The 9,164-nt window shown below is 35.8% G+C and overlaps 3 protein-coding genes across 4 annotated transcripts in view; 2 read left to right on the top strand and 1 right to left on the bottom strand.

Annotated features, from left to right (window-relative positions):
* LOC21405934 (copper chaperone for superoxide dismutase, chloroplastic/cytosolic) overlaps positions 1 to 2,068 on the top strand; it is a 3,383-nt gene extending 1,315 nt beyond the window's left edge. Inside the window, exons 4-7 of one of the 2 annotated variants that reach the window (XM_024173329.1) lie at positions 57 to 191; positions 421 to 644; positions 955 to 1,212; positions 1,997 to 2,068. In XM_024173329.1, coding sequence (XP_024029097.1) covers positions 57 to 191; positions 421 to 644; positions 955 to 1,212; positions 1,997 to 2,005 — 626 coding nt within the window. In that variant the 3' untranslated portion in view covers positions 2,006 to 2,068. Of the gene's footprint in view, positions 1 to 56; positions 192 to 420; positions 645 to 954; positions 1,455 to 1,996 lie in introns of those variants that run through there. The other variant, XM_024173330.1, reaches the window with a different exon arrangement.
* LOC21405935 (subtilisin-like protease SBT1.8) overlaps positions 1 to 3,913 on the bottom strand; it is a 10,141-nt gene extending 6,228 nt beyond the window's left edge. Inside the window, exons 1-3 of the mRNA XM_024173277.1 lie at positions 3,813 to 3,913; positions 3,470 to 3,547; positions 3,023 to 3,115 (exon numbers count right to left, since the gene is read on the bottom strand). Coding sequence (XP_024029045.1) covers positions 3,023 to 3,115; positions 3,470 to 3,538 — 162 coding nt within the window. The 5' untranslated portion in view covers positions 3,539 to 3,547; positions 3,813 to 3,913. The remainder of the gene's footprint in view (positions 1 to 3,022; positions 3,116 to 3,469; positions 3,548 to 3,812) is intronic.
* A 1,790-nt stretch (positions 3,914 to 5,703) lies between these two features.
* LOC21405936 lies at positions 5,704 to 6,501 on the top strand. The gene is made up of 2 exons (XM_010109775.1): positions 5,704 to 6,187; positions 6,314 to 6,501. Exons 1-2 carry the CDS (start codon positions 5,704 to 5,706, stop codon positions 6,499 to 6,501), a joined length of 672 nt encoding a protein of 223 aa, XP_010108077.1.
* The last annotated feature ends 2,663 nt before the right edge of the window (positions 6,502 to 9,164 follow it).

Genomic DNA, 9,164 nt, shown 5'->3' on the forward strand with positions numbered 1-9,164 from the left:
TGTTTAGAAATAAATCAAGTTTACTTCTTTACTCTTTCAAAAAATTATTTTTTCAGGAGTTAAAAGTGTTGAAGTGGACCTGAGCAATCAGGTAGTAAGAGTTCTTGGTTCAGCCTCTGTGAAGACCATGACCGAAGCTTTGGAGCAGACGGGTCGAAAAGCCAGACTAATTGGGCAGGGCGTTCCTGAAGGTTGGTCATTCAAATCTCCATCTTTCTTTCTTTTTGATAAGAATTTCAATTTAATTCCCTTCTTCATGAACTTATAGCTAAAGCATTGAGTTATTGCTTTGTACTTCTTGGGTTAGCATGATTTGTTTGCACGGGAATAACAAGCATTATTTAGTTCATGGTTGATTCTGGTGGTGACAGCATAAACTTAACTGCTCAAGTGTTGTTTGACACTTTTCTTGAACTACAGATTTCTTGGTCTCTGCGGTTGTGGCAGAATTCAAAGGCCCAGATATTTTCGGGGTGGTTCGATTGGCACAGGCGAATATGGAATTGGCTAGGATTGAAGCCAATTTTAGTGGATTGTCCCCAGGGAAACATGGATGGTCTATTAATGAATTTGGTGATCTCACAAGAGGGGCTGCAAGCACTGGGAAAGTGTTTAACCCAACAAGTGAAGAACCTGCCAATGAGGTGTGTTTTCACACATTACTTCTTTCCTTATTTTATGTTCTTGGAAACTTGAATAGTTGAACAAATTGACTTCTCCAATCAATACTTTAAATGGTGCGTACTGTAGAATATTGGTCTAAAAGGTCTGTTAAGCTCTTATGAGGACTGCATATATTAGTCTTCGAGTGCAAGTATTCTTTTTTGTTACAATTGGTCATGATTAACATTCGGATGTAATTAGTCTGATAGAGAATTTGTTTATGCTCTGTTCTCTGTTCTGCAAATCAAGTTAAATACCCTTATTCCTAAGTGGGTGCTTTCTTATTTTCAGCCAGTTGGTGACCTGGGAACATTAGACGCTGATGAGAAAGGTGAGGCCTTTTTCTCAGGAGTCAAACCGAAGCTGAGAGCAGCCGATTTGATTGGACGGTCAATAGTGGTATATGGAACAGAAGACAAATCGGATTCTGGTATCGCAGCTGCAGTAGTTGCTAGAAGTGCCGGTGTTGGTGAAAACTACAAAAAGCTTTGCACCTGTGATGGCACCACCATATGGGAAGCCACCAACAACGACTTCGTCACCGGCAAGGTCTAATATTACCTTATGAAAACACCATATAGTGCACATGCTGGAGTTGAATTTTTATATAGTTTCTGTAGTTTGCAGTCTCTGTGTTTCTCTAAAAATTAGCTACTTATGTGTAATTGTCATACACTATTTAATGTTATAAAGGCTGAACCATGAAATCATGACCTCTTCCTTTGTATGATTTTTGCAATGAATAATGATTACGACAGGAAGGAGATTCGTGGATGTGCATACTTGCGGTGGATAAAGGAAATTTTTATTCATGAGTATCCCCGTTGCATGAATGGTTGTTTGTATCTAGTTTAACCCAAATTCATCTGTAAACTAGCTTTATCAAAGTAGAGAATTTTGAAACAACTTTATTTTTGTTATAAACTTGAGCCAAGCATAAATAAATTTGACCATTCAAATGCTATTTAGTGACTTATGTGTAAGTCAAGTCAATTTTCGTAATAAAATTTCCATCGTTATTAATTATTAAAATTGGTTCAACTTTGAGAATTAAGTTCGATAATTTTTTGATTGTTAAGAATGGTTTTTTTTTTTTTTTTTTTTTATTTCTTAATTTTAAGAAAACGGACATTTCGATAAAACGCAATGAATGTAGCAGACCTGCAGATGGTGGATAAAGTAACGCGATTCTCTTCCATGTTCTGCTCCAACAATTAAACAAGTTATGCTTACACCACATGTTCTAAAGCTAAAAATTACATCGACACATTGCCTATAATCTTATTCTTCAAATTGCCTATAATTTTATTCTTCATGATCTATTTCTCTTCAGGTTTTCTGAGGAGGCAAGAGCCCTTGTCCTTTGGCCATTTCGTATAAAGCAATTGCTGTAAGGACCTTTGCATCGGCTGTCATGCGCCAGAGTTTTTCGTAAGGGACTACACAAACCCTAATCATCTCACCGTCTTCGCGAAGACCTGTTTCTTTCCCTTGCAGCTGCGTTATAATTCCTTTCTCGACCCGTCCTCTGTATAGAAAGAGGCTTATTTCTTCATCACAACCTCCCTGCACATGTAAACAGTAAAAGGATTATTAGAATCATATACAATGAACATTACCGACCAGCTTAACAAGAAAGACTCGGTTATAACTGGAAATGTTAAGTGGTATTTACTTGCTTCATCATCTGAAACTTACACGAGAAATGGAAAAGACAGTCATAAACTGATTTAAAAACAAGATGCTCAAACGTCCACAAACCATTTTCAAGTCCGACTCGCTTGCTTTATCTGGCCTCATTAAATTGACCAAAACTCTACTCAACTACAGGATAAAGGCCAGCTTACTGGCGCTTCTGTAAAACAATGCTTCGGTATATTTAAGTTATTGCTAGAATTGGTAACATTGCCTACAGTTAAAACCTAGAAATTTGGGACACTTCCCCATTAAACAAAAGAGCAAACGACCAACTTACTGGAGAGGGAAAAACTCTGCATCCAGTAGACGGGTCCAGGAAGGCTGTAAGGTCTATCATGTCATCTACATTTAACTTCAAACCAATCTCCTCTTCAACCTGCCATAACCAAGACAAGATTATACACTTGGAGTTCAGCTAAACTTGCTAAAACTTAATAGGTCAAACTGTCAGATAGATAGAGACCTCGCGAACTGCAGTCCCAACAAAATCACCCTTGTCATCGTCCAACATTCCAGCAGGTAATTCCAAAATGAACCTACCAACAGGGACTCTAACCTGGAAAATAACATGAATTTGCACGAGGCTTTTAGACAAGCTAGTTGAACAGAAGTTATTGTTTTTTGTCTTTTAACTAAAGAATCATACTAAATGAGGCCAAACCTGTTCAGTGAGAACAGCATAAGTCTCTCCCTCCGATTCTAAAAGAATTAGTATGGCTACAGCCGGTCCTCGGGCAAATACAATACCTGGAACCTAAACAAAAATAAACATGTTTTAGTCAAAACACAAACAAGAAGATGACTGAAAGGCACCAAGAAGAGTAGTAATGGAAGATTAAGAAACAAAATACGCCAAGCATATCCGAAGATTGATTATTCATGTCAGCATGCTGAAACCAACATTTAAGCATAAATATGAGACTCTTGCTAGGCTCTAGATATTTAACCAAACTGGAAAGTTTAAATTTTGACAAGTAATTATGCCAAATGAGCCTCCTTCTTGAGAACCAGTGAAATTAACTGATGCTATCGATAAATACTGGGCAAATGTAAGAAGGATAATAAACAGACAGAAAGATAAAGAATTGATGTAGATATTATCATATACCTTTTTTCCAGTTTCTTTGTCAAAAATGTCAGCTTTGAATTTGAGAAAACCTATGCGCTTTCCAAACATATCCACTCCCTGTTATTTGAAAGGAAAAAAAAAAAAAAAGTTCACTCTGCGCATCTTTGCAACAAGCAAAAACTACTCCTTTGGGATTGCAAAGAGGAAGAAATTAAACACCGAATTCTAAATTTCATATCCACATGCACTAGTTATTGATTAAGCAAAAAAACGAAAACCCTGACTAGGTTCAAGATTCTTTAACCAAACTGGAAATTTTCAACTAGGCCAAATGAAATTGCAATCACAGGACAACAATAGCAAAAAATTAGGATTTAATGACCTGAATTACAACTCGTTCCAGCGAAAGTTCACCGCCGGAAAAAATCCCGGTCTTACTTTCGGCGTTCTTCAACCACTGCTTGAACAAGGACGAATCAATGGCACTCCTGCAAAATCAAACACCAAGATTTCAACTCTTATTGCTCCATTTTTTTAACGGTAGATCATTAAAGGAAAAAAAAAAAGAGGGATTAACTCGCCGGAATTATGCGTCGGAGATACCAGGGGCGGTGACGACTTGGACGAGCTGGGAAAGTTGATTCGGGAGCGTAATAGAGTGAGTGAGGGTTGGCAAAGGGCTCTGGAGGGAGAGTGGAGAGGAGAGAGATTGTCATATTTTAAAAGTTTTGCGGCGAAGGGCTCTGGAGGGAGAGTGGAGAGGAGAGAGAGAGGGTGAAAAGGAGAAGGTTTTAGAGAGAGAGTGGAGACGGAGTTGCAGTTGCAGACGCATCGGAGGTTGAAGAAGAAGGTGACTCATCTCCGTCATTACACTCGCCTTTTGCACACGTGGTGAGATTTCTTTATATCCAAAACATTTTCGGAAACGACTGAAATCACAATAAAGACGAAACATTTGCGCAATGCAGCTAGAACTTTATTATTTGTGAGTTGGACTTTAGTTATTTGATTTTGACGTATGGAATGGAATTATAAATTGGACAATTTTGAGCATCCAACTTGACAGACAATCAAGAAAAAATTAATTTTGAACAATAATAGTAGTAGATTTTTTAATTAATTGCATTTGTAAAATTAATTTGAAAATTAAAAAGTAAATTTACATAAAAAAAAAATATTATAACAAAAAAAATTAAATTTAAATTATTATAAGAAAAAATACTATAACAACTGCGACCTACGAAAGGAGCTTAATTCTTCGTTTTCACTAATATTTTCTTTTTTTGACAATCGTTTTCACTAATATTTTAGTTTAACCTGTAGGCTTTTTCATGCTTTTAGTTTGTGACATCAGTGTAATATGGTGTCGTTTATATGAATTAATTGTCGTTTTAGCTTTATTTATTGTCGTTTTTAGCATCATCTCATTTATCCTCTATAGGTAATCTTGCCGTCTTCTGAATTACTGCCGTTTTTAGGTCTTTTTTCGTTCTTTATAGATTGTTTCTCTTATATAGAAGTGATTGTCGTTGTTTTCAATCGATGTCGATTTGGACATTGTCGTTTGTATGAGCGTCTGTGTCCTGAGTTTGTCGAGACCTCGCAGTATGTTACTACAACAATATATATAACAAATCGCTCATAATCATGATTTAGCAGAAGATCTGGTCCCACCAACATATATAACAAATTACTCATCATATTATTAAGATTTGCTAAAAGAAATATTTGATTGAAAAACTCGATACATCTATCGGCCGTGTTAAACAACGTAATAGTGGAACATTACTAAAACAAATAAAAAAAACAAAAACAAAAAAATTAACTTAGTAGTGGAAGGGTACAAAAAGAAGCATGTACCTATTCGTGAAGGGACACTCATATTGAAGAGACATGACAAAAAGACACGGTTTCATGTAAATTGGTGAATACGAAACAACGAAATTACTATCATGAACGGGTATGACTAAATTTTATTTCCGGAAAAAAAGGTAAAATAAGAAATATATAAGCAAGATAGTTAAAAGACACACTTATTCATGCGAAGGGATGCTATTCGAATTAAAAGATTCGATGGAAAGATGAAACGTACACATACGAGTATACGAGCATGCATGCACATCTAAAGGTTGCAACCCTTGCGAATGAGTACTTATATCATGAAAGTCTATATAAACAAGTCTAATTAGAACTTGGCATTTTACGTAGCAAATTCTGAACGGTTATATCCAACAAATCAGTCCTCACGCGCACGCTTAAAAAAGATTTCAATCATGAAGAAAAATGGCGACGCCCCTACGAACAAGTCCCCTACCAAAAAGCAAGCACCGACAACCCAGCCCCGACGCGACGAGAGCGAAAATAGTAATGTTGCAGCAATTGGCGGACCGTCATTGATCATCAACAGGCAGTCTGCCCCTACGTCTTCTCCTTTTCTTCCTCTTTCTCTTAGGGCTCAAGGCGCGACTACTGGTGGCGGCGCTCCCGGCATAGGGAGTGGCGTTATTGCTTCAACCGCCGTCGCAGGTGGAGGGATTCAAGTTGAGAGTACTTCTGAAGTACCACCTAGTGGTAGTCGGCCACTGAAGAGGAAGTCCGAGGTTTCCGCACCTGAAGGCGTTGTGCCTACTTGCAGTGTGTGTAGCAAGGTTTTCGCGTCCTGGAAGGCTCTCTTTGGCCACATGCGATCTCATCCCGAACGCCAATGGCGCGGATGTTTTCCCCCTCCAGTTGCCCAACAACAACTCTCACGTGCAGGTGTGTATATATATGCTATATATATAATATACGTGCGTGTATATGTGCTATATATATATATTGTTCTTGGGGTTTGTACTTACGTACGTGATGAATAATATATATTGTGGATGGACAAACATGCAGGTGATCATCAAGCGGCTTTTGCTGAGTCCGGTGGTGGCAATACACAACGAAGAGAAGAATTGGATATTGACTTGAATCGACCCCAAGAGGGAAATTTTGGTGCTCCAACTGATCAAACGAAGAACGATGATGGTGGTTTTGATCTCAACATGCCACCTATGCCGGATGATGATGATGATGCTTCTTAATTAGTTTGTTTGTTATGTGTAGTTACTTACTGTGCTTTTCTTGCTTATTTTTATCTGTAATTCAACTAATATTGTAAGTGACTAGCCATACAAAAAAAAAAAAAAAAAAAAAAAAAAAAAAAAAAACCAACAACCCTGATATATTGCATGCAAGTTTTGACTGTTAACTTTAAAAAAAAAAAAAGTTAATTACAAACTCTATTTTACATGCTTATTTTATTAAAAGAAAAAAGAGAATTAGGATAACAAATAGATAATTAGTAAAGAGTGTGCGTTGAATTACATGCTTAGTTCAAAATCTTAGTTTGAATAATGCCCCTAAAGGAATGCTATTATCTGTTGGGCAATTTATACTGACACCCCTGTGCTTTACTAAAATAACCAGACACCCCCTTGACCAAAAAGAATAACATCAAGACCCCTTCTTCTTAACACTGTTAAAATTGGTTCTGAAATGACAAAAGTACCCTATTTAATTTTAACCATTGATCTAATAATACTCAATCTCAACCTTCCAATATTAGCTTCAGATCAGAGTATAGCAAATCAAAAGGACATCAAAAACCCTAACCATAAATGAGAACCATAAAAGAATATAACTCTATGGAGGGCAGCCACCCCTCTTTAGAAATTCAAAAATTAAAAATTAAAAATTGCATGCTGAGCGATTAGTTAGGAGCGAAGGGCAGGCGATAATCGCGCAGCTGATTTCGTGAATGTCCTAAATTCATAGGACAAACCGCTCGAGTCATGTAAGCGTCCAAACATTCTAAATTCTACAACAAATCTCAAACTGAACTTAATTATGCCCTCGATTGAAGACCCTCATTCTCTTTAAACTCAAAAAACTTTTAACAAGTGTCATGTTCTCCACTAGTAGGTTACGCAATAACTTTTTAAATAGAGGGGACTTTTTGGAATATAGAAACACTTTGCATGGATCCATTTTGTGGTTATTTAGATCTAATTTCATACCATCGTGTTATTAGAAAACCTATATACATGCATTGCAAGTGGATTTATTTATTAGATTTCTGAATAAGTATGAAGCCGAAGATGTTTATGGATGCTACTAGGCAGTATAATTCGTTCTAGTTGAGAGAGTATTTTACTAAAGTAGTATTAAGTTATAGCATATGCTATGTGGTAAGTCGTGTAAGTAGTAAAAATAAAATTGTGAAATTATTCATGTTGTTATCTTGTGGTTTTTGTGCGTTTATTTATTTATTTTTTGTTTGAATGTATTCAGGACAGATGCATCCCGTGACATGTTAAGCATAAATAATTCATTTTGAATTAAATTAGTAGATTATTTATGAAGTGTTATTTTGAGTAACAGAGATAAAGCAAAAGTAAGCTATGGTGACTAAACGGGGGTCGTAAAAGGCAGCGTGTAGAAGAGGATAAAGATCATTTTTCCTCTTCGGCTAGTAAAAAAAATTTATAAGTACGATGCTCTCCACAGAGGTTTGGTAAGATATGTACTCATCTTAGTGATCCTAGAAGGGCGTTGGTTAAAGGAATGGAGTTTGCGGGGTTGTTGGACATAGTTGGCTTGAACATATGCCACAAATTGATTATGTGGATGGTGGACAACTTTAAAGAGGAGGATTGATCATTAACTATTTTCATTCCGTATGAAAATGAGCACTTTTATTTGTTTAAACACTTCAACTTTATTCTCACTTACGTTCCATATTGCTCGTTCAATATTGTCAACGATCCGAAATTCATATGCGTTATTACATATGGTTTGACTGTCACGTTCTTTTCTCTAGCATATTACGATAATCTATTATTCATTTGCTTAGCTTTTGTTAATGTCCAAACACGTGCAGGTAGTTATTCAAGGGAATATCAAGCCAATATCATGCATTATGCTAGGACCTCTTCAAAGGAAGCAATATCATGCATTGTCATGCAGTTATGTACATCATCGGCTTCCAATTGTATACTATGCAATTCATTTTGTATTGTACTAGTTGACCTTTCTATTTCGAGTTTCTTATTTTACCACGTCAAGGTTCAAGAATTGACTTCTTTAATTACTAATTTCTTCCTCCATACCTCCTAAAATTTCTTATTTTGTTGGTCATACGTTTTCACCCTTCTTATTTTCTTGCTCTCATTTGTAATACATGCTTCTTAGAAAATGAAAATCTCATTTGTAATACATGCTTCTTAGAAAATGGAAATATTCTGAAATTCTGATAATCATAAAACATGCATTTTAAAGTTACATTAACATGTTTTTTTGAGTATCAAAACAAACGACAATACATTTAGATTTATTGAACAACAACTTTCTCGCACATTGTACATAACTACTACGTCAATTTTTCACTTATTAATGAATATACATGTTTTGGACTGCCCACATATATTATCGTTTTTGTTCATAGTCTGCTTATTTAATTATACGTTTACATATTTTTTAACTCATGACATTTTACAATTTTGGCCCTTGACCGAATAAGATAGTATTTTCTCACATGTGCTACTCCTGACAGCATCTTTGACACTTAAAAAGAACCTCACAATCAGGTTGTCACTTTCAATGCTAACAACACGTTTCAACGTTTAGTTTATAAATTAAAATTATGTTATTAAAATTATTTTTAATTTACGTATATTTTTTATAAAAAAAATATTATAATAAATTA

This window comes from Morus notabilis, unplaced genomic scaffold (genome assembly GCF_000414095.1).
Source record: "Morus notabilis unplaced genomic scaffold, ASM41409v2 Scaffold87, whole genome shotgun sequence".
In the NCBI taxonomy this organism is placed as follows: domain Eukaryota; kingdom Viridiplantae; phylum Streptophyta; class Magnoliopsida; order Rosales; family Moraceae; genus Morus; species Morus notabilis.

Bases quoted from the DNA above. Each gene is read 5' to 3' on its own strand.
- LOC21405936 (XM_010109775.1), top strand. From the start codon at position 5,704: ATGAAGAAAAATGGCGACGCCCCTACGAACAAGTCCCCTACCAAAAAG. The intron at 6,188-6,313 runs GTGTGTATATAT...ACAAACATGCAG, and splicing joins ACAACAACTCTCACGTGCAG to GTGATCATCAAGCGGCTTTT.